A 25,740-nucleotide genomic window follows, 5' to 3' on the forward strand; every position below is an offset into this window, starting at 1 on the left:
CTCAACTTCTCCTTCTTAATAAAGAAATCTTGTTCTCCAGTAAACACACATATATACGCACCCCACATGTATATCCCTACAGATTCATTTTACATAATTTATGTAAAATGTCAAAGAATCACGCTTGAATGCCTCCTGCCCACTTAGATGTCTGAAGTTGTTTATTTAGCTCAAAAAATGTGAATGTTCGCGAGATGCTAAAAGAAACAGATTTCACGGACTGATGTCGGGCTAAGGAAAAGGCTTGAGAGTCATTCTGTCACAACCTCAAGGTCACGCCATGAAATAACTTTGGGGCTGGAGATGTCTTTCGGAAGGCGGGCCTTCTGTCAGTGGGTGATAGTCAGGACGGTGAAGAAAGAGAGGAAACAACATGTGACGAGCCTTGTGGGTGGCGACCTGCATGGTGGTGGCGGTCCTCACGAGAACCTCGGGGGAGGCCGCAGGTGCACACGGCACGGCTCTGTCCATTGCGCCCACTGTGCCCCCGGAGCCTGACCCGTGTGGACTCCATCAATGTGCCCCTTACCCTCTACTTTCTAGGGCCAATGCAGAGACACTGGCAAGAGGGCGAGGTCAGGTTCCCTCGTTCCAGACCCATCAGGGCACCCTGGCTGCCTCTGCCCCTCAACCAAAGGCCATGATTCCTTTCAAAGCTGCTAACCTAGTAAGTCCTCTCCTACCAGGTTCTGATGACTGCTTCCTGTCCTTGTCCTTTGGACCGAGGGACACGTAGCAGCTCTGGTGCTGCCAGATGCAGGTGACCTCACTAGTGACCTATGTTTCCCCTGAACCACACCTTCGCCAGTGATCTACTTGCAGATGACGGCCATGGTCACACTTTTCCCGGGCCTTGGGTTCCCACGGGAAGTCTGCCGGAGACACACTGTGCTGCTGTACATGCTGATGGTACTGCTCTGTGCCTACTGAGGACGCTCGAGAGGCCATGCAACTGGGCAAGTGTCACCGTGCGAATAACCGTGAGCCTAGGCACAGACTGTCTGGTCAAAACCACAGAACTCATACACATGTATGCATAACCGATGGACATGGACAACCCAGCTGGGGATGGGGTGGGGGAGGGGGATGGGGAGGAGGGTGCCAATGGGGGAAAAAGGAGAAACATCTGTAACAAAAATAAATTAATAAAAAAAAAAAGTGGGCTCTTCCCATTGTCCTCACTGCTGCCTGGCAAAGAAATCTACAGACGTGTGTCCGTCTCATAACATATAATTTACGTGTTAATATGTATCATATGCACACAGGCTACATAGATCCGTAACACATGAAACTGCATCATAAGAAATTCAGTTTCCATCCCGCCCAGAAGAGAGCAGGTGGGTCGCCCTCACTGGGACAGTCACGAGCCAACGGAAGGACGCTGCCCCGCGGTGCTGGACTCGGCACCGGCCACCGTGACGCAGTCACTCCCACGGCGCTTGTAAGAAACAAGCCGGTGAGCAATCCCAGCTTCTCTTTAGAAAACGACAAAACAGTACAAAAGAGGTGTGTGCTCAACTCTTCCGTGACGTCCTCTCTGGGATGGACTGTGGACAAGGAGGACACAGGCGTGGGGGCGGCTGGGAGTCGGGGGGATAATCGGAGAGGTCTACACACTCACCACTTAGTGAGGGGCGGGAGGAATGCTTGCACACTCTACACAGCTCTTATGTACAGTCGTGCGAAAAAACTGCCACAATATGCCCTACGTGGTCAGCCTATATTACATGGAACATAAAGAAGCTCTTCATAGGAACGAGACCTTCTCATTATTGTTGACATTCATGTTCTAATATTTGTAAATATACACAATTAAATAAAAAAATATATGTGTCTATGTATGTGCCTGCATATATCTATATAACATCTGAGTGTGTGTATACATACACACACCATGTATACACATGTACACACACACATGTATACACATGTACACATACACACATAGATGGTTAAAGAGACAATGTTTTTCTTCAGTTCACCTAAGTTAACAGCACTGAAACATCACTGTTGTTTTTTTTTTAACAGCTTATTGAAACAGAGCACACATTTTAAGTTGATGAGAAAGTGTGTGTCTGTTATATACGAGCAGCTGAAGTGGCCGAACAAACGCGTGGTCGCTACACCTCACCGCGGAGAAGACAGCGACATACAGTTGTGAGCCGTCACACTTACACAAAGAAGAACCGGGTGCAGACGTGATCGGTATTTGGGACGACCCATATCTCTCCGTGTTTGTGCAGGTCTGGTGAGGTGATCACTGTGAGCGAGAAGAAAAATTGAAGAACGGCTTTATTCTAAGTTATTACATCCCATCTCTTAGAAAAACCTAAATGCAAAAGGCATGCAGAACTCACATACGAAATGTGGTGAACCTGATTAGCGATCAGGAAATGTACAGGAAAACTACGAGATGCCACTCAACACTGGTAGTGTGGTAAGAGGCCGGAAGTCACTGGTGTCTCAGCTAATGGGCAGGGGTCCTGGCTTCCCGGACTCTGCAGAATGCAACCGGTGTCCCACAGAACCAAGTGTCCCGGGCTTACAAGGCAGTTCACAGTGGCTGCCCAAACGCCCAACACAAAGTCCAACTTCGTGTGTGTCAGAGTCAGATTTTAAAGCAAGAACAAAGTACGTCCAGCCGGTGTGGCTCAGTGGCTGAGCATCGATCCATGCACCAAGAGGTCGCCAGTCCCATTCCCGGTGAGGGCACATGTCCAGGTCGTGGGCCCCATCCCCAGGAGGCAGCCAATCAATCAATGTTCTCTCTCATCAATGTTTCTATCTCTCTCTCTCTCACTTCTTCTCACTCTCAAATCAATACAGGAAAAGGAAGGAAGGGAGGAAGGGAGGAAGGAAGGAAGGAAGGAAGGAAGGAAGGAAGGAAGGAAGGAAGGAAGGAAGGAAGGAAGGAAGGAAGGAAGGAAATAATCTTACAAACTGACCAGCTTAATTTTTCTGTCCCAAGATCACCATAGAAAAACAAGTTCGGTTTAGGAACAGAAAGACCTGGTGGGCTATCTCAGGGCTCGGCTGGTCTTTATAATTTTTCATAATATTACACATTCCAAAGCCAACTGAAAGAGGAAGGAGGCCTATGCACACGAGAGAGAAGCACGACTTGATCAGGAAGACATCGCTGACACTCCGAAATAGACACCAAGGATGAAACAGAGCCCTGTCCGAATCCTTGCCAGCTCGGCTCTCTGCTTTACCCTTTATGATCTCTCATGGACCCGTTTTCCATTTGTGCCCTTAGAGGTGGCCATGAGGAATAAGGCTTTCACTGTCCTATCATGAGCATCCTGTAAAGATATCCAAATTCCTAAACACAGATAAGACAGACAGTTAATGACAGGAGGTCTGCAGAAACCACAACTTACCTTCACATAAGGCTATGCATTTTAGGTTACGGCTCTGCAGGAATTGGGATTGCTGTCCTTTCTTCTGTGACTAAATTCCAGAAGAATGTAAAAATCAGAGTGAAAATGGGTCAGTCACTAAGCTGATCATAATTTTAAAATAACAGTCACTGAGACAGCTCCAACATTTTTAAAAGGCCCACCGAGACTAGCAGTAATGTCCCCGACCTCTCCCTTAAAGGCTAGCTATGTCTGCTACATCGTTCAATTCTGTACGTGATCATTATTAAATCTCTCCCAAAGTAAGTGAACTAAAAAGCACAAAATTACAGTTCAATCGTCTCACAACACAGAATTAGAACTCCAATTTAATTGCAACAGAAACCTGGACTCTTGACCACACGGGAAACAAAATTAAAGTAGCACGAGCTTCTCCAACCTAAACTCAAGAGTTTCCAGATCACCGCACTATGCAAAACCAGCTCCCGCGTGTAGCCTCACTAAGCCACAGAGGTTTCAGATTTGCCTCTTGGGGAACATCGGGGGTTTTGTTTTCAGATATTCAATAGCTATCTTCTTTTTAAAATTAAAAAAAAAAAAGTAAAAGTCACATTATTCATCAGGTGGATTTTATTTGTCCAGAAAGTTTGCTTTCTTTGAAACAAGGGATCTGTACCTGCTTTGCTCTCTGCCTGGGACGGTCTTCCTCCCGGAGAGCCACCACCTACTGCTCTCCCGAAACAGAGCCTTCTCCAGCATCCTTTCCTGACATTCATTCTAAGTCTGGTTCTACCGTTCTGGTTCTATCTTCCATGTTGCAGCATTCGACATGCTCTTTCCCGATCTCCCTCTGTCAGATTCACCACCATCTAGCATTCTGCCTCCACCATCTAGCATTCTGCCTCCCTGAATGTGTATCTCGTGTATTTATCCCTACCCCGTGGAAGGCAGGCTCCCAGAGGATTTTTCTACTTTTAATTGTCATTGCAGCTTAATGTCTTGGAGAGTCTCCAGCATTCCAGCAGGGGCTCAATAAATATTTGCTGGCTATTTATTGACTAAAGGCACTTTGGTTATTACATTTGAGGGTGAGTTTCATTCCTCTGTGAGTAATGACCACTTAAAATAAATCTGCAGTCCTAAAGAGCCCACGGATGTACTGCAACCCCGCTGGCTCACGGAGCTGCGGTCCACCCGCCACGCGCGGTCACTCGGGTTGCTACGCCACCTGGGACACGTTGCTGCTTTTGCTGCTGGAAGCCGGCTCATCCTTGGCTGACACCTTCTGCTTCTTGTTCATCCCTGAAAACATCAGCAAGACAATCATTTACGATCAAAGCTGCAGGACGCGGCTCAAGACTCAGCCCGTCTACAGTGCCAAGTAGCACTTCGGGCAAAGGTCTGGTTGCATCAGGCCACTGACGGTGACAATGGCCTGTGGACGGAGCAGTCTCTGTGTCCTCAGCACCCTAGTAGAAGCAGACCGTCCGTTTGTTTTTCTTCACATTTAAACAGGAATAGGAAATTCTCTTGCAGGAAACTGACTTAAGAAGACAATTCTTAAAACTGGGTTTGGAAAGGCTTTTTGCAAGGCATCCATTCATTCATTCTTGCCCTCCGGTTAGTAGGAGGACAAGATGGGGGGGGGTGTGAACAATATAAAAAATATTTATAGACCGTAACTTCAGCCCACGAATTGTTGATATAGGTTCAATTTCACGTAGAATTTACTCGTTCTCCCAATGAAGGAAAATTATGTATCCTTTGCCTCTGACACTCCAATGAGCTTCCTCGTTAATGCCACGGTTTTTTTACTGTGACATATTTCGGACCCAACGGGACTGAAATTCCCGTGTCTTCGACTTGGGGGATGTGTAGCTCTAGTTTATTTGAAAACGCTCACTGACTGATCTGAAGCGAGGAGGCCTGTTCATGTTTGTTGTTGCTGCTGTTTCTATAGAAGGCTGACGGAGAAGGGGCAGAGCCTGCGGACCAAATGCAAACTGTGCACACAGCCTTTTCCCGAGAGACTGCTCTGCTCGGCACCCCAAGACCTGCCGCCCTCGCAACCAGCAGGAAGCTACTTCATCTTACTGGCTCTTCCATTTCTTTCTGATCAAAGGTACTTCACGAATCTGATGACAGCGATGGGCCCTCCACCCAAATGAATGAACATTCTCACAAATTTTACATCCACCTGAATCCCCCCGCCCGGTCCTTCCCCTGAACCCATCTCAGGCGTCTACACACCAACTTCAGAAGCAGAAACATCAATGCTTCGTTGTGTTTCCTCCTCTATATGGAGGATGTTTTTATTGAAAGTGGTTTTACATTAGTTTTTTTTTTATTGTGCTCTGTTTTAATAAGACTGAAAGTCTGATTTACGCCGATTTTAATCGTCTCCATTGAACTAGGTCATTCTATCTCCTGCGCTATCTCCTTCTCCCTACTGCTATTTTCAGCGTCGACAGGTTGCACTTTCGAAGATCGCTGCAGCGACGTTTCTCAATCCACGCGCGTTCCCCGCGCGACCCTGCGCGCTTCATGAGGAACAGTCTGACGACCCAGGCCTGACTCAGGGGGCGCGGGCAGCTGTGGGCAGTGTGGGCAGGACGCGGCGCCCTCCGTCGTGAGGCGGGGGCAGAAGAGGCCTACGGGGCCCGCCTCCCTGAGGACAGGTGCTCTGCCAAAGGGAAGGCGAGCCCCTGAGAAACGCGCTCGGACTGGAAGAGCGTGAGCCAGGGCGAAGGAACGGGTCGCCCACTTCAGCGTCCGCCCCGTTAGACCCCCCAAGAAAGTGCCCCTTTCTATCAGGGGACCTGACCATCCAGGCACCACAGAACGTACCCCCGAGGTTGTTTAACACACTCATATAAACACATACACACACACGCAGACACATGCAAACACATGCGTGCACACATGCACATGCACCACAGAATGTATCCCCGAGGTTGTTTAACACACTCATATAAACACATACACACACGCGCACGCACACTTGTGCACGCACACTTGTGCACGTGCACACACACATGTGCACACACGCACGCACACATGCACTCACAGAAGCAAAATCACTCTTCAGGCAGATAAATGAATATAAAAGCGTTAAAACTCTAACGGGAAACGCACTGAACACAGGTTGTAGAAAAGAAAAAAACATTTTCACTGGTTAATTACTTAATATTTAAACAGAATAAATGATTGTTCTAAAAAATGACACTGATCATGGTAAAATAGTCCAAAAAGTTTTTCAATAAAAATAAGAAATCATCTCCAATCCCACCACCTGAGGGTAATAATTGCTAACAATTTGATTTTTTTTCACACAGTTTCATAAAAATATTAACAAGAAGCTACCAACAAGCAGGGTGATATTAAGGGCGTTTGTTTTCTCTAATGCTACCATCTCCACACTGTGGAAAACGTCTATAGCGGATAAATAAAGATCCAGATATGAGGTTGACATGCTGGAGAACTACACTCAGTGACGTAATAGGTATGAATACTTTTCAGCATTTTACTGACGGACAGACTACAGAAACTACTGAAACAACACTGAAATGGATTTTGAAATTGACGAAACCTATAGACCTTCACAGACACCAGGGGCATTAACATAAATTCATCTTGAAATGTCAGCTTTGTTTTGCTTCTGACATTCATCAAAAATATTTAATACACACATGTCACATGAACGTCAGTCCCCTGACAGAAAGCCGTGCCCGGAACATACGACGACAAAGAGAGAGGAGCGCGACCCATCGGAGGTCAGACGGAAGCGCGGGCTTACCTGAGTAGCCAAACGATATGCTTGACATCGGACTTAGGTAGATCCCGCTTCCGTACATGGCACCGTGGAGCTGCAACGGGCAGAGACGGGAGAGAGCGTCGGCCGCGATTCCGAACGAGCATTTCACGAGAGGAGGCAGGCCCTCGGGGGAGCCGGCTGCCAGAACACAGTCACGTCTCCTGGCAAGGTCTAACTGGAAGGTGGCGGTGCTGACACCCTTGTCCTTAACACTCGGGGTGAGCCGATACGTGGAAAATGACAGCCAGAGGGAAAGTCCCTCTCCGACGACAGAGAGCCACTCACGACAACGTACAGCTTTCGCGTTCATGAGTCTGAAACCCTGCAAGCCAAACGGGCTGAAACACGGGGCAGAATCTGGGGGAGCACCCACATGTCAACACCTCGACCAAGCGTCCTACTCAGATCTGCGTCGTACAACACGGTCACCCCGCTCTGAGCCTCTCTGTTGTTCAAGTTACCGAGTTTCATGAGCTGAAACTCCGACTGGACTGAGAAACTACTCGGAACAATGGAGCTTCCCTTTCGGTAGCTCTGTGTTCCAGGACCGTGCACCTTCTCGGGTACACACTGAACTCATGAACGTGTGCGTGCGATGGGGTCATCTCAGCCGCAGCGTGTGGGGTCTGGCCTAGGTGACTGGGGTGAGGGTCTCATGTCCTGACCTCCCACACCCTCAGATGGAAAAGGGCCCGACAGTCCTGGGGATGTCGGCCAGGATGGGCATGAATGGAGATGAGGACTGGACCACGGGGCGGCCAACTCCAATGTGTCTCCGGAGGCCAAGCAGCCGGCGGATGGCCGTTCAGTATCAATCGGCACTTTCCTGGTCGTCAGCCCCATCTTTTCTTCTTTTATTTTATTTATTTTTTTATTTCTTAAATCCTCACCTGAGGACATTCTTACACTTATCTTCAGACAGAGCGACAGGGAGAGAGAGAAAGAGAGAAACATCGATGCGCGAGAGTCACATCGAGTGGTCGCCACATGCACGACCCCAACCGGGGCCGGGGACGAACCACAACGGAGGTGCGTGCCCTTAGCTGGAATCGAACCCGGGACTCTGGCCCGCGGGCCGACGCTCTAACCCTCAAGCCACACTGGCCAGGGCCATCTCTCCTTCTTTTCAAGAATTCACCACAAAGCAGTGCTCAAAAAACGTGTGTTCAATGAACAGACAGACTGCTTGGCGGATGTCACTTCAGTGTGACCACTGTTTCTACTGAAGTTCAAGTGATTTCACTGCTTTCTCACAAGCATGTTGACGGTCAACTCTTCCTCCCGGGCTGTGCACAGGGCCTCTCTGCTGCAGTTCCTCCGTGGAAACCACTCAATGCCAACTAAAACCCCCACGTCATCTTAAAACACCCAAACAGGTTCTCTCTTCACAAGAGGAACACACACCGGGACCGCTTACGGAGCCCCAGCCGCGCGCACAGAACTCACCTGCAGCCTCGTGTTCGAAGCGACCACCAGGCCGTTCCTCAGGATGGAGTGCCAGTTCTCAATGTGCGAGCCACTGCAACAGAGGGGAGACAGCCCCAAACCATGGTCCTTTACGCCGCAATCACACGCGCGGAACAGTGACAGCAAGTTCTCAGCCAGGGAGGTTTCTGGAGCCCACGGCTCAGCGCTGGTTGCCGCCAGCTACCGAAAGGGCAGGTTCTCGCCCCCACGCTTCTGAAGACGGAGGTGGAGCGCCCCGCCCCCCCAGGCACACTCACTGAAATGCAAAGGTGCTTCCGAAGAGTTTTTTAGCAGCTCTGAAGTTGGCTTCTTTGGCTGGTGGGCTGCTGAGGAGAAGGAACTGGTGAGGGGTGTGCATGAACTTCAGTTGCTGCCATGGGAAAGAACGAGAAGAAAACAGGTGCCCTGTCACCTACACTTAGGCGGCAGACCGGTCCGCATTCTGCGGTTTAGGCACCAGCCAGCTTCACGCCATCACACAATGAGGCCGATCACATTAACAAGAGCCTTCGTGAAAGGAACAGAAACCAACCCTGCAGGAAGGACACCTCATGGCACTGCTGGTATGAAGGACTCCTTCGGCCAACAGAACACAGAGGACCGACAGTCCTGTCTGACTTTCAGCTCCGGGACACGCGACGCCGTCCCGGTCGAGGTCTGCCTTCCTGGCTACGTTTCTTCTTAAGCATTCCGTTACTAAGTCCCCCAAGTCCACACTAGCTGATCGACTGTGCAAATAGTCTGGGCGTTTGCTGAGCAAAAAGGAGAGTTTGTTCAAGGGGTTTACATGGCAAACCTTGCCATCATCATGCTGCATTTGCACAGATTTATAGAACTGGGAATCGCCTACATTCAAACAGTGTTTCCGGCTTTGTTTGGAGACAGAAATGAAAACAGAACCTAGTGGCTTGAACACATTTTCTGACGGCAGCCTGTCCCCTGGGAAGACAACCACACAGGGATGCAGTCCAGGGCTCACGGAGGAGTCGAGATGTCAGACACAGCTCGGGGATCATCGGAACAGAAAGCAGAGCGCATGAGCTTTCTCAGTATTTTGTTAGTGTTGGGCTGATCAGAAAGATATCTGGAGGCATTATCATCCCCGATATAGAAAGCAGAGCTGTGTCCACAGCAGACTGACGATGATAAAAAAGCACATTACCTTCTCCGGTCGATCCCTAGATAGCGTTCTTTCTATCACCTTTGGAATAACTGTCTCATATTGACTCTGATTTTCTTTAAAGGTCAGGGCAACAGCCTGAATTCGAATTTGGAATCTTGGAAAGGCCTGAACAGGTAGGCAATTCCACACGAAAAATTAGCCTCGACCTGAGTCTACTTTCATGTCCCGAGGAGGCGGCCGAATAACTCACAGGGTCATTTCTCCCAACTCCTAAGTGCCCCTCCCGTTCCCCCCAAACACGAGGAAAAACAACTTACCCTGTTGACTGGCAGTTTCACAATGTGGGACCTATTACTTGAAATAACCCTGAAATTAATTAAAATAATCCATCAGTCAAGGACGTTTGCCAAATATATTTCAAGTTTTATTTCTTAGTTGGCAAGTGATTGAGACTTACGCTCACTGTTACATAAACTAAATTGAGAAATAATTTTATTTAATGACATCGTTATGCTTTGCTTCCTAAAACAATTTAAAGAGCTTACGTAACAAAATGATGTTATCCTTAGAGATACTTTAATCTTTATTTTAAAACTTAAGATAGAATTTTTAATAATCGCAATCTCAGAAATCAGCAAAATGAACATCTCTGAATATACTTTCAAATAATGATAATCTAAATAACACAAAGAAGTTGATACCTACATCTATTTCCTTTGCTGCTCTCTACATCACCTAACTGAAAATTAATTTTTAATCAAGATCTTTTTCTTTTAGTATTTGAGAATCTCTTTTCGCTGATATATACAATGATTTATACACAAACTGTTATTCAACATATTTAGACACTGAAGTTGAAAAAATTAAATTCAGGTATCTCTCTGAAAGAACTGTTTCATGTATACAAAATAATAAGCAGAAAAAAATGGTAAAACATTTTGGTAGATTTTTTTTATTTTTCCTTGAAAGAAGATTGACTGCCTGGCCGGTGTGGCTCATTGGACTGAGCATCGTCCCAGGGACTGCGAGGTCCTGGTTTGATTCCCGGTCAGGGCACATGCCCGGGATGCAGGCTCCATCCCCAGTCGGGGGTGTGCAGGAGGCAGCAGATTGATATTTCTCTCTCACATCCATGTTTCTCTCTCTCTCTCAAAAAATCAATAAAAACATATTTTAAAAAAAGAAGATTAACTGATAAGCTGCAGGGAATGATCACAAATAATTAAAGGTTAATAATCAGGCTGATTTCAGGGGAAAAAGGAAATGAAATACCCGAGATTTGTACCTTCATTCTGAATGTGACTTAATGGGAGAATTTTTAAAAATTAAAACAAAAACTATAAGTTATTTTACCGAATTCAGAATTTGATTTTAATCCTCACCTGAGGACATTTTTGCCTTTATATTCAGATAGAGCGGAAGGGAGACAGAGGGGAAGAGAGAGAGAGAAACATCGACGTGAGAGACACATTGACCAGCTGCCACCCACATGACCCCAACCGGGGACAAACTGCCACCGAGGTACGTGTCTTAGCGGGAACCGAACCCAGGACTCTCTGGTCCACAGGCCGATGCTCTAACCGCTGAGCCAAACGGGCCAGGGCTGAATTCAGAATTTTAATAATAGACCATAAAACATTCAAAGAAGAAAGACTTCTAAACCTAATTTTTGTCACAGTCTTATTAGACAATTCAGTGTGTACTGTACAATTCTGACCAAGGGAAAGTTAAGTGATCAGAATCACGAGGTATTTGGAGTCTTTAGCCTTCGCCTGTCTTTACCTAATCTTTTTTTTTTTTTTTTTATCCTCACCCGAAGACATTTTTTTCCATTTTTTGTACAGATAGAGTGGGAGGGAGGGAGAGGAAGAGAGAGAGAGCGAGCGAGAGAAACATCGACGTGAAAGGGACATACCAAGTGGCTGCCACCTGCACGACCAACCAGGGCCGGGGACAAACTGCAACTGAGGTACATGCCCTTAGCGGGAACCGAACCCAGGTCTCTTTAAAAACTGCCTGGCTGCAGGACGGAGTAAACACTATTCTCTCCAACCTCTTAGAATCGTTACATTTGTATCACTGCATGATAACCGTGGTACATTCCACAGTCTGAATTTTCAGAAGAGGCCTGTACACGGAACCCTTACGGGTATGGTGAGCAGACACCGTTTTCATTCGGAAATGAGAAAACAGAGGGCATACGATCTGAATGGCATTCTGCAAGGTGCGTCCTCGACCCGCCCCCGGTCTCAGCCTGGCCCCTGCTGGACTCGGATGCCCCCCACAGGCTCCCTCGGAAACACTGCCTCACCGGCAGTCACCAGACATGGGGCTCATCTGACTGACACTGTCTCCTAAGGGAGCAAATTCTACAAAACATACATTTCAGACACATGTTCAATAGTGACTGAGTTTTTGCCACTTAGTCCTCAGTTAACTAGAAAAGTAAATGAACCCCAAACGGCTTCACCCGATAATCTCCTTGTTTAACATGACAGTCAGGTGAAGTCCACTGTGTGTCCACGTGGGGCACAGAGAGGGCTGTCTCCCCTTTGCAATGCGCGAGGTCTAACGACAGGGAGCGTCGGTCGGACCCGTGGACTGTGACGTCACCAGCTCAGGGGCACAGAGCTGGGCACGGCCGGACCGGTAAGAGGCTCGCCCCTGAGGTGGGCAGGGGAAACTGAGTCACTTACCATTGCAGCAGTGGGTGTGCAAGGGGGTCCTGCTTGTCCATCTGCTTCTTGATTTCCAGGTACGGAGCCTGAAAGAAAGTCGTCACCCTTCTTCACTGTCCTTGAAAATTCCCTTTTTTTTTTTTTTTGGCAGAAGGAAAATCAGCTTCAACAGGCAGGTTTGCCTAAACCTAGTGACACTTGAAAAACTGCAGCCGTGACATGGTCACAGCAGCAATGACAACAAGGACCCCAGTGGCTCCCCCCACCCCTTGACGTGAGCTCCGCCCATTCCTGAGGCAGGGAGCCGGTACTGGAACATTCTGCAGAGATGTTAGTGAAGCACTAGGCGTGTCCCTAAAGGTGACCCCAGGCCCCCTGCTGAGTCTTTGCTCAAGGACACTCAATGCCGCCAAACCATACAGGTGTGTTGTACCAACCAAATGGCCTACGTTTTCAGTAATTCTCCACGGACCCCTCCTTCATTTTCCATATTCCGCAGGCCCGTCTTCGCTCCTCCTCAGCCCTTGCTCCCTCTCTGTTCTCTTTCAAAATGTGAGTGACCTGTCTCGGCTGGGGGTGAGCTCAGCTCCCACCGCAGTCCTCCGAACAGAATCTGTCCTGCCACTTCCAATGAGCGCCCCCTGGCGTTTCTCTTGGACAGTGACCACTTTTAACTTTGACCCTGAACTAAAACTTGCAGAAGCTCCAACTCAGGCTCGTACAGGAAGTATCAACTCAGGCGTGGATCTTTGCATGAAGACACAATGGATAAAACTTAATCTAAGGAGAGCCCGTCTCTTAAAGCATTTAATGGCATTTGCGTTTTCATAGAAAAAAGGGCAAATCTGTCTGTGACAGTGCAGGTCTATCTATAGGGCAGTCCATTCTAGAAAACAGGACGGTATCATGTGATGTTTATGGGGAGAGGTTTAAAGACTTGGACTCAGTGAAACCTGACAGCATCCTTATAGTGTGCACACGGGGACGGTGTGTACACAGGGACAGCAAGCACACGGGGACAGTGTGACAGCATGCACACGAGGACAGAGTGCACATGAGGATAGTGCGATAGTGTGCACACAGGGACAGCACACACACGGGGACAGTGTGCATACAGGGACAGCGCGCACATGGGACAGTGCGCACATGGGGACAGCCTGCACACTGGGACAGCGTGTACATGGGGACAGTGTGACAGCGTGCACACGGGGACAGCATGTACACGGAAACAGTGTGCACACGGGGACAGCGCACAGTTATTCGCCATCTGGACAGTGAAGAGCACAGAGGCCTCAGGAGAGTGGGCCATCTGCCCAAGGTCACAGGCCACAGTACCAATGAGCAAGTTCTACAACGTGGGCCTCGAACTTCCTGGGATGAGCTCAGGGCCTCCACTGACCCTGAATAAAGGAAGCCATTTCTGCCATGAGCTGGTCCCCCAGCCAGAGTGTGCAGCTATTTTTAAATCCGAGAATGATCTGGGTCCAGGGGAGAGTATAAATATCCCACACCGAAGTCTCCGGGGACTGAAAATGCTGACTTAACTTCAGGGAAATTCTGCCATAGGCTCTTCTTTCCCTAAGTGGAATGCATTTATTGCTCTCTTTTCCTTATCACACATATATCTGTTTGAAAAGGATTCATATCACACAGAAAGGCACGGGCATTAAAAACTCCTGGAAAGGATGTCGAATAAGCAAATAATGTAACCTGGGAATGAAAAGCTCCTGTTTACCACAGCTGACACAGACGGACTGTGAATGAATGAACGAGTATCTGACTACATGAATAAATAACTAGCAAAAGAATTGAGAGTCAGATTTGGGAATGTAAAGACGTACTTTTGAAGCACATTTTCAAACAGAGAACAGATGATGGGGGGGTGGGGGGAGTAGAGCGGAAGCCTGTCTCCTCCCGACAAGGGGGGGTCCTCGATTCCCTCCCGAGAGAGGAGGTGACCCAGGTAATGAAACTCCTCCGCCTGCAGGGGTCTCTGGGCAGGGACGCTGTGAGACCTACAAGCTGAGCCCGCAGTGTGTGCTGCTGTCCATCTGAGAGGCTCATTTCTACCCAAAATGAGGAGTTTTAAACCCTTCTCCCAATCTCTGTCGGAGGAAAGGGCCTAATCACTCAGCCGCGTGTTTTCCAGGCGCTGGAATATATGGAGCCCAGGGAGGCACCAGCCTTTTGCCACGAACCCCCACCTCGGTCATCATGTTTCTACCAGGCCTCGCTCCCGGGGCCAGAAATACAAACGCTCCCCTCAGGGAGCCTGCTGACTTCCAGACCTGGTTGGAGATTCTGTTTTATATTGAAAATCTTTATAACAATTTAAATTTGATAATACATTTTTTTGTTGTTTTTTATCCTCACCCGAGGACATTTTTGCATTCATCTTTAGAGAGAGCGGGAGGGAGAGAGGGAGGAAGAGAGAGAGAGACATCGATGTGAGAGACACACATCGGCTGGCTGCCACCCACACGACCCAACCAGGGCCGGGGACAAACTGCAACCGAGGTACGTGCCCTTAGTGGGAACCGAACCCGGGTCTCTCTGGTCTGCGGGCCGACGCTCTAACCGCTGAGCCAAACCGGCCAGGGCAATACATTTGTTTTTAATGGCACATTAAAATATTCTGAAATTATTACCACTAATTAAAACAAACCATCCAGGAAGAGGTCCGGGGAGCCTCTGCCTTAAGCTCTCCGGACACGGCTGGTGCGTCCAGCGGTGGAAGCCAGCACGGCGACGTGAATCGGTCAGCACCTCAGTACCGCGCCCACGTCGTGCGATTTCAAGTACAGGCCCAGCTAGCAGAACAGTGTGCGCTGCGCTGCACGGCCGGTACTGCCCTTGTCCCCCTCGGAGACCTTCTTCAGATGTGACCTTCCTCAGGCAAAACGAACGGCCCTGGAGCACGACGACGCCCTTACCTGTGTCATCTCTCTAATGGAAGTTATGCTATCCAGTGCTTTCATTACGCGATCATAGTTCTTCTTCTGTGTGAATGCAAAAAAAAAAAAAGGAGTATTTTTGCAAGTCTGCACGTTACTGGAGAAACATATTATTATTTCCATACATTTCCCATCAGAAGGCATTTGACAGTGAGGACGGTGTTGGCACATAAAGGGGAGACTTTAATAAGATGGTTCCAGGATGCAGGAGTTGTCGCTGGATCGGGGAAGAAAGGGAGAACGAACGCCAGTCCTATGAAGCACAATCACGTGCAGCCTGCAGGGAGGAACTGTGAATACACAAGCATATGGGGCTCCCGATTCTGCCTTCACCTCTAAAAACGTAAGGCGCAATGAATGAAAAGTAAGCACAACATTCTTCTACAATTCAAAAACTCACTTGAAGTCTAACAATTTCATGCTGCTTTTATTTCCACTTGATGGGAAGACTGCTACCCAGAGAGGATGCCTGGCCGGCGTGTAAGACCACCGTGCACCCAACCACGATCCGTGCTGCAGCACGATGCAAATGTGCAATGTCTACCCTGTGCCACTTACGAGGACAGAAAGCTTTCCCAAGGAAATTGTACAGTCATTGTTTCCAGGAAATGCTTTCAAGATGAACAGTAACAGAAATCGAGGCAATTTTAGCTGTTGCGCAATTTGAAATTTTTGTTATTTCAGAGGGATTCTGCCTAACGTCCATTAATATTTAAGACAGTCTTTACTCAGGAAATGACAACTAACTGACAACATGAATTAAACTATCACCAACTTTCAGAAAACCAAGGGGGTGGGGGAGGGCAAGGGACGATGACTAAAAAATAACAGAAAAAGGGAAACTTGTCCTTTTTATACATGATTCTTTTTTGTTGTTGTTAATCCTCACCCGAGGATACTTTTCCATTGATTTTTTTTTTTTTTTAGAGAGAATGGTAGGCTGGGAGGGAGTTGGGGAGAGAGACAGAGAGAAACATCAATGTGAGAGAGAGGCATCGGATTGGTTGCCTCACACATACGTCCAGAATTGGGGGCGGGGATGAACTGCAACCCAGGTACGTGCACTTGACCAGTAATCAAACCTGAGCCCCTTTGGTGCACGGGCTGATGGTCTAACCATGGAGCCACACCGGCCAGAGCTCCACATAATTCCTGTAACTAGTTACATACGTCAGAATATGACATTAAAATAATCATATTGGCCATGATCATTATCAACCAATACTGTAGCTAGACACCCCCCTAGTGGCTGGGATGTGTGACGATCAGAACGCGAGCGGGATACACGGGTCCAGCGTCGTGAAGATGGAGGTCTGGGAATGACCGGGAGGATGGAAGGACAGCGAGTGAGGGGACAGTGGGCGACGGGAGGCAGAAGCACGTCCCGTGGGCAGGGAGAGTCCCAGCAGGGATCAGGGAACAACGGAAAGGGTGGGCGGAGCCATGGCATGCCCGCCCAGACAGCCAGACGGGAGGAGGAAGGCTGAGGTCCCGGCAGCTGCTGCTGAGGGAGCATGTGACCACGGGTGGGCGAGGACGGCCACTTACCCTGGGGTTGAAGGCCAGCATCTGTGGGTCGTTAGGGTCTACCACAGAAGGGTATGGCTCGAAAATGACGACTTTTCTAGGAGATTCCAACGCAGACCTGCACATGGATACCAGGAGGTCCACCACCTTGAAACACACAGAAGACAGTCACTGCCCTTCCAGTTCCCACCAAGTGTCTGGCCACCGCTTCCCCCTCTCGTGGTGACGAGATCAAGTTCGGGGTTGTGCTCAACCTCTCGCTCTGTCCTTTGTGACTGTGGACCACATGGGACCAAACTGGACCAAGAACTGGGAGGATCCGCACGTCTCCCAACCACTCACGTGCTCTTGCCGTGAACACGTATTACATGCTGAGTGGCCCGAGGGTCCCAGACAAGGCGATGGACAGGAGGAGCAGGTCCCTGCCCCACAGAACTGACATTCCAGTGAAATCGGTGCGCGGTGAAAATCCGAGACACAAATCAACGCTCAGATACAGTCCCTGGTGGTTAAATGCTACAAAAATACAGCAGGCGTCGCGGCTGACCGCAGCGACAGGGACAGCTCGCAGACGTTAATTCTTCCGTGGAGTGAGATGCCCACTTTAAATAACTGAAGACGACACGGCTGTGATCTGTGTAACCCCGAGTCGTGTGCTTCCTCACGCCCGCATTTAAACGCGGAGACTCCGAGAAGGACCTTGGCCACAGGGAAGTGCTGTGACCAGTTACAGACGGCCGTGTCCGGGCTGAGCAGAGAACCGTCGAGGTGACCTGGAGGCTGGCTGAGACACTTCGCATAGAAACGCCAAGGAATATTAAATTCAAGGATGGGGGTCACAACAGGGGACGTGAGTGACGATAAAAGGTCTGTGAGTTTATAGAACCACGTGTCTCTGGAGGGCACTGCGTGTGATCCAACTGGCAGAGCGGGGACCCCTCACCCACCCTCCCACCTCCACACAGACACGCAGGTATGAGCGGCCTCAGAGCTCCCGCCCAGGAGACCCTCAAGTCCAGGCTGGGAGGAAGGGCCCAGGCAGGAGCGTACAGAGACACCGTGTGTTCTGCAAAGAGAGGAACAGTTTGGAGACCAGGGGCCTTCAGACATTTCAGCTGTGACTCCGTTTCTTTTTCCAAAGAAAATCTTGTCTGAGAGCCTGCTCTAGCAAGAAGTGCGTGGCTGAGGTGGTTCCGGCTGAGGCGGTGCTCAGGACCCCCAGCTCGGCCCTGCCCAGCCCCCGAGGCACTCGGGACCCCACATGGAGAGGAGTCCGCAGCCGCGGGGCACGAGTCCTTTCTGCCCCGCAAAGCAGGCGGCTACCCTCCGAACACCGTGATGCCCCTGCAGGCAGTGAGAAGGAGATTTCATTTGGAGGAGAAACACTCAGTCTCGGAGGTCCGGGTACTGAAGCGGAGCTGAATCCCTATGCTGATCTGATGGAGCCTTGGACTCTGTACGATCATTATATGCCCCCGAATTAATTTCTCCTAGAGAACCAGTATTTTTAGAGACGTATCTTTAACAACAGGGCGGAAAGCACCTATTATTCTGTCATATTCTATCAACTTAGCCTACGTTAGCACGATGTGACTTTTCCTTCCAACCCATCACTTCTTACTTCTAGGCTTTAACTTTTTCCCTTGTCAAATGTTCGAGGAACAGTTTACACCCAGGGAAATGCACAAATGTTAACTCTGCTACCTGAAGAATTGCTACACTTATAAAAGGTAAATATACATGTATGTGTATTCACACACACACATCTGTGTCAAGTGTAATTGTTTTCACATAGCTAGAAATAGCACACATTAAAGTGGTGGGTTTGGTTTTTTGAACAATATTAGTTCCAAGGGATGAGAAAAACATTCACATTAAAAACAATAAAAGGGCCCGGCTGGTGTGGCTCAGTGGTTGAGCATCGACCCAGGCACCAAGAGGTCTCGGGTTCGATTCCCAGTCAGGGCACATGCCCAGGTTGTGGGCCCAATCCCCAGTGGGGGCATGCAGGAGGCGGCCAGTCGATGTTCTCTCTCATCGATGTTTCTCTCTCTCTCTCCCTCTCCTTTCCTCTTTCTAAAATCACTAAAGAAAAAAAAAAGAAAAAAAAAAGAAAAGCAAAAGACCCGCCCTGGTCAGACACTCTGAGAAACCCTCTAAGGACAGACCAGTCATGTCCTCTGTCTTAGGGACTCGGTACCTCAATGTGCACGTGTTGGGAGTAACACAATGCCAAGTTTTATGTTCGGAATTTATTTTAGTCATTGAGTTATTTTCCCACATCGCATAGGTTCAATGGTCTGTTTGAACTATTTTTCATTTATAACTCATTCTGCCACCAATATTGTCCTTAATGTTTCACGATATTAGTTCAGGTCATCAGTGGGACAGCGAGGTTAGGGGGCTGGGTGTAGGTCGTGCCCAGGTTATCTGTGCGGTCTGTGTGCCTTGCCCGGGGGGGGGGGCACCTGTGTGTTCCCCAGCAGGCCTGTGACCCCTGTGGAAAGAATGACCTTATGTCTGTTGCATGATCATTTCCCCCACCCGTCTTTGTGAATTTTATGGATGAGAGAGTGATAGGATTTTTAGTGACAATTTTCTCATGTCTCTTCACTAACTGTAGGTCCAGATCTGTGACTCACGCATTCATTCCATCTATTCATGTGTCGGGATATCTTCACGTTTTTCTCAGATTTTGTGGCTTTCATATAAGTACGTCTGCGGCAAGATAAACTGTTTCTCATTTAGCTCAAAAATGAACGGTCTCTTCAAGTAAAAAGAGAAGGTATGTACCGATGGCCCCGGCTACCCTCTTCCTGTAGGGTGCACGACTGCACCCACACACCCGACCCTGCCCAGGCCCCATGCACCTCCTCTGGTTGGCACGGGGCACTTTTAATCAAGACAAGTCAAGCCATCTGGAGTGTTTTTCCACACAGTCCCAATAAAGAGCTCAACTGATTCACCCACTTCAGGTCATCTCCTCCCATCACTTCCCAAATCACTTTTATTTTACCACTGGATGTGGTACCTCCTTCAACAAATAGGAAGTATTTCCGTCACTTGATGTATCTTGCGGATACTCTGCCATTCTATTCTTGCCACTACTGTATTTTGCAAGAATATTATAGGATTGTATTGTATGTTTTTGTATATGGATGGCCTAGCCTCCCTTAACTAACTTTGTTTTTCTTAGTTTTCTCTGACTTTTTCCTTCTAGATTTATTAGTGATTTAGTTATGCTCCATAAATGAAAAAAAAAGAAAAGAAACCAACTGAAATTTGGATGGGACTGCACACATCTAGGCACCTTTCTAATTCATTCTTTCCTTCCCAGAAATATGGACTGCTCCTCCACCTCTAGACTTTTATTTATTTTCATAGTCTCCTTTTTCCGTCCTAAACACTGCTGCTGTACAACTGAATGCTCTTTTCACGACATGCTCTCCGATTATCTTTTCATCTAAGTTTTAAAAATAAATCCACTTCCATTTTATGGCCCTTCGACATCTCAAGTTCACCGGGTGGAAAGGAACCACAACCACTGTCCACCCAGTAGGAAGCTGGTCGAATTCCTACCCTTGGCCACCGCAAAATGATGAGACAGAGACAGCAAAGTGTAGTTTATAACTGGAATACATCAAATGCCAGTTTGCTTTAACAATCAACTATCGAACATTTGCCCCAAAGAGCAGAGTGCAGAGATCTAGGGAATCAGAATAAAATTTTCAAGTCAAAATAAGGAATGATGGGCACCCCGAGTCTGTACCTGCGCCCCGGTGGCTATCTCGTCGGCTGCCTCGTTCATCACCCCCAGGGTCTGGAAGGCAAACACGCACAGCTCACGCTCACACACCGTGGGCTACAAAAGAAGGAGGAGTCAATGACCACCTTTTAGTCCATCTCCCAATTCCTCAGTTACATGTATGACGTTACATTTAACGAAGGGAAAACGCAAAGTGTTAGAATGTTCAAAAGAAAGGAATCCTATCAATTTTCCTAATTACAATTTCTGCAGTGAGGAGGTCACAATTGGTAAATAACCATTTATTGCTATAAAGTCACAAATGTGATTAAGAAATCCATTTCCGTTCGTTGCAGGCACTTTGACTAGGAATGATTTGGCAATAGATAAAAATAACCTTACACTAGAAAATCCATCTCCCCTGCTTAATATACATTTGCACCCGAGATGTGTGTGTGTGTGTGGGGGGGGATGTGTGTGTGTATGTAAAGCTGATACCTAAGCTGTTGAGATACTAAAAAAATAAGGTGAAACCCAAATCTGTGTAAAACAAACAAAGGAGAATTCCTCCTTTTCCTAAGTCATTTTCTTTGGAAGAGAGAAGCATGACTCTGCTCCCTCGCTACCCAGCTCTTGAAAGATTGGTTCTGCCGCAAAGATTTTTGACTTCAATAACCTCCCGAAGTCAGAGCACTGAAATATACACTGCCGCTGCTTCGGAAGAGCTCTCATCTTTTAAATCTGATACAGTGTCATCTGTTTGATTGATCTCGTCTCCCGGGTTACATTGCATTAGGCAGCTGATGAAGCCGAACACGGCGCTGCTGCACAGCAGAGGAGAAGCATTTGTTAGCCCCGCTGTCCCTGTTGCTCACTGCAGAGGACAGCTGGTCTACCGCCTAGCCGCTGGGGAGGTACGCCCCATTCGGGACATCCTTTACGTTCACATTGGGCTCCTCGGGTGGCTTGGCGGACATAAAACATGACCAATCACAAGGGTTTCTGGCTGACATTCCCCTAAGAGCATGTTAGAAAAAACAAAAATTGATAGATTTCCTTTGTCAGCCTTAAGTATACAGTTTGATTCCATTTTAGAAATATCAGGAAAAGCTACCTTTGGGAGGAAATTAATTGGAGAAAGTTCTTCATCCAGACCCAAGCAATACACACCATTCTGAATATATTTGGATATGCTTAGAGCAGACTGTGCAACTTCTATTTCTTTTTTTTGAGTGTTTAACCCATTCTTAATCTTCTATTTGTGTGTGTGTGTGTGTGTGTGATCTAAGTGCTATGTGTTTAACCCTCAATTTCCCCCACTAACAGTGGGTGGTTTTTTTTTTTGGTTTTTTTTTTTTTAATGTTCTTAAAACATGGTATAGTCTAAAACAATAATAGTAATTATTTGTGGTACATTATGGTGTCAAACACTAATATTGGTGTTTGAGTCTAGTGAAACTGTATATAAACAAGAGTCCAGGGAGAAAGCGAATCTTGCAAATAATTAAGGGCCCTGGGAATTAACCCACATACCAGTTACCCAGAGCTCACGAAGACATACAGGCACAGAGGTGCTGTTTTTAATACCCCTGCCAAGTAACCTACACTTTTTCTGGCTACAACCCATCAATCCCTAAACCTCACTGAGTGTATCTGAGTAATGACCGGTTTTTATTTTTTATTTCAGCTTTGGACAATCAATTACACTTACTCTGTGATTGTTCAAACAGGCATGTCTGTAGTGTGTTCCCCATGCACATCCTAGGACCATGACAACAGAAACTACCGTTTCAGTACCAGTGTGTTGCCTTAAATTTAAAACAATGAAAATGAAATAAAATAACTCGCTACCCTATATTGGAAGGTAATTTTTACAAATCGGTGAACTCTGAGATCAACACTTGCAAACTAGTTTTTGTAGGCGACTGACCCTCCCCCTCATGTTTATCCCCATTCTGAGAAGTGCAAATGTGAACACAAGAGGACACCCTGAAAGCAAGCTCTCAAATCACATCAGCGATCAAGGTAAGACGTGTCTCGTCATTCACACAGGACGTGCTTTTGGAGGAGGACCTGAATCAGTCCTTCCTAATGAGTGGACTGGGGACCTGCACTCTGATTCCTCCAGCCGACTCCCAGCCAGTGCCCGCCCCCCACAAACCCTGCTATCCCACTATTACTCACACAGAGGATTCCAGCATCAGCTCAAAACGGGACACGGTCATCTCACTGCTATTACTGGATACATGAAATGCTGTGTGTTACTACACATACTTTACTACAAAGCATGTGTACCTAAATATAACTAAATGTGTACAATATTTACAACATTTCTTATTTTAGAATAGTTTTAACTTGCAAAATATTACCTACTCTTTTTTTTAAAATATTGTATTTATTGAATCGAGAGGGGTTAGAGTGGGGAGAGAGACACACACATGGAAGCATCGACTTATCGTTCTACTTACTGATACTTTCACTGGCTGATGCTTTTACGTGCTCTGACCTGGGATCAAACCCTCAAACCTTGGCTTATCAGGACAACACTCTAACCAAGGAGCAGCCAGCCAGGGCTTAATGTTAGCTATTCTTTCTTTTGTAATCCTCACCCAAGGAAATGTTTCCATTTATCTTCACACAGAGTGGGAGGGAGGGAGAGAAACATCAACATGAGAGACATATCAATTGGTTGCCTCGCACACGACCCCGACCAGGGCCAGGGACCGAACTGCAACCGAGGTACATGCCTTTGACCAGAATCGAACCTTCGACTCTTTGGTCCAAGGGCCAACGCTCCAACCACTGAACCAAGCCAGCCGGGGCTAATGTTACCTAGCCTTAATGTCATATAATTATTTTGCCTTTGAGCAGCAAGGTCCTATAATTTATACTGTAAAACCACAGTAAGTCTCTCTTGCCACTACACATCACATCCGAATTTAATATTCATCATGCATCATTTAAAAACATCGGGAACTTCATCTGTCCCTAAGACGTTTTTAAGCTGCAATGAATACATTTTTAAATTTCTTTCAATAAAATCAACTTAAATGTGATCAGTAAAACATTATTTCAAACAATGGTTCTAACCCTTAAAGAATATCTGAGAACCTAACTGCACTTGAGAAACTTTGTATCTTCCAAGAATTCAAATCACTTCCTAATGAAAACAGAAAACAGCAACCACACAACGGAAGAGACTCTAGCTAGGAATTTATATGCGCAGCACAGTGTAGGTGACAGTTTCGATCCTTTCTGCCTGTCTATTTGTTCAAACAAAGTATTTTACGCAAACCCAATAAATAAAACAGACAGAAGTGCACACCATTCCAGTAGGCACACGTGGGCACGGTTTGGCCTTCCTGGCCGTGACACAGGAGAAAGACCACATCTAGCTCACCAGGCCAACGTGAGGACCAAGCGGGAAAGACAATAGGACGAGGTGAGGTTTATAAAATCTCCTGGAGGCAAACGCTGTTTAAATATTACAAAATCAAGTAACCTAGATTAGCTGTCTCTTCTTGTTTCACCCAGGGTATACACAGAAATAAGTGCTTAATAAAAATCTGTGCAGAAGCTATTATAAAGTAATGGTTTTTTATTTTCATGTTCAGTTTGTCAGAATTCTTAATTCATCACTAAAATCGTTCTTGCTAAGAAACTAGAAACACAAAACCTACAAGCCTTGAATTCTCTGTATTTCCGGTTTTATAATCAGTGCTGTGGGTTCTTCTCATGTTTTGGGGGAGGGACACAGATTTCCCGAGCATGGAGAAGACAGGAACGCCTCAGAGACCAAGACCTGCACCAAGAGGTCGCCGGTTCGATTCCCGGTCAGGGCACATGCCCAGGTTGTGGGCCCGATCCCTAGTGGGGGGCATGCAGGAGGCGGCCAATTGATGTTCTCTCTCATCGATGTTTCTATCTCTCTCACCCTCTCAGTTCTTCTGTCTCTAAAATCAGTAAAGGAAAAAAAAAGAAAAAAAAAAAAAACAATTTCTACTCAATTTAGATGCTAAAAAAAAATACTATTTTTTGTTTTTTGGTCTGTGCCCCTAGCAGGAACCGAACCTGGGACTCTCTGGTCGGCAGGTTGAACCTCCAACCACTGAGCCAAACCGGCCAGGGCAACACACACATTTTTAAACTGAAAGCTTCTTGGCGTCATTTTTACTTAGTTTGGCCTGTATCTCAGACCTTGAAATCTTAACTTCTGGGAAGGGGAAACAGGGAGGGAGCAGGAGGTGCTTTTCCATCCTTTCTTTAAATACTGAAGTCAGACCCGAACACAGGAAGACTGGGCTATTTTCCTCCAGGAAGGACAAAGGGCCGTACCCAGCTTCACCCTCATGTCCAATGTCTACAAGAGTTTTCATGGGAACGCCTTAAACTATGATGAATTATAACGGGGTATTGTGCACTTTGCCCTGATATTAGGGACCTTAGTGATGGGTATTTGTCGAAGGAACACGGTCAGGTTGGAGAGACAAAAACAGAGACTCTCCGGTCTCTCAGATGACTTTGCTTTCCTAGCAGTGGGCGTTATTCTCAGATGGTGAGAACGGACCCCTGGGACTGACCGATCCACTCGGAGCAAGTGATCGGGACACTTGCACATGGCCCGAGGAGTGGACGAGGTCACCGTTCTGACAGCCTGTGTTGATGTGAGTTAAGGGGAAAGTCTGTTAACCAGCGACACAGAGAAAGATCACCAATTATCAATGTTTGGTTTGGTTTTCTGATTAAGATCCAAACCCTGCTGCCAAGCTGGGAAGTGGGGCATCCCTGAGCAGCCTGCCGGTGCCAGCGTGAGGGCACGCACGTCGGCAGGTTACATGCCAGGACTCACCTGGGAGGAATAGTTATTAACTTTGGAACAAAGGAGAAAACTGGAGCATTCAGGTATTTCTAAATAAGCTGTCTAGTTCCCCACTAGCAGAAACTGAGACATGCTTGCCCAGACCTGAGCAAAGGGCAGAATAGTACATGTACGTCAAAATTTAGGGATTTGGGAAAATAGGGGACATCCCATAATAAAAACAAGCTTGGGGAAAAAATACAAGGAACAGA

The 25,740-nt window shown here is 47.3% G+C and overlaps 1 protein-coding gene across 2 annotated transcripts in view; it reads right to left on the minus strand.

Annotated features, from left to right (window-relative positions):
- The window catches only part of PARP8 (poly(ADP-ribose) polymerase family member 8), a 159,003-nt gene that overhangs the window by 8,378 nt on the left and 124,885 nt on the right, over positions 1–25,740 (minus strand). For both annotated transcript variants that reach the window (XM_036280605.1, XM_036280606.1), the window contains 11 exons: positions 20,695–20,787; positions 16,947–17,072; positions 15,378–15,443; positions 12,463–12,530; positions 10,084–10,132; positions 8,901–9,013; positions 8,623–8,695; positions 7,159–7,228; positions 4,591–4,664; positions 3,384–3,453; positions 2,176–2,260 (listed from right to left, as the gene is read on the minus strand). In XM_036280605.1, the coding sequence (XP_036136498.1) occupies positions 2,176–2,260; positions 3,384–3,453; positions 4,591–4,664; positions 7,159–7,228; positions 8,623–8,695; positions 8,901–9,013; positions 10,084–10,132; positions 12,463–12,530; positions 15,378–15,443; positions 16,947–17,072; positions 20,695–20,787 (887 nt within the window). The remainder of the gene's footprint in view (positions 1–2,175; positions 2,261–3,383; positions 3,454–4,590; positions 4,665–7,158; positions 7,229–8,622; positions 8,696–8,900; positions 9,014–10,083; positions 10,133–12,462; positions 12,531–15,377; positions 15,444–16,946; positions 17,073–20,694; positions 20,788–25,740) is intronic.

This window comes from Molossus molossus, unplaced genomic scaffold (genome assembly GCF_014108415.1).
Source record: "Molossus molossus isolate mMolMol1 unplaced genomic scaffold, mMolMol1.p scaffold_m16_p_3, whole genome shotgun sequence".
Lineage (NCBI taxonomy): Eukaryota > Metazoa > Chordata > Mammalia > Chiroptera > Molossidae > Molossus > Molossus molossus.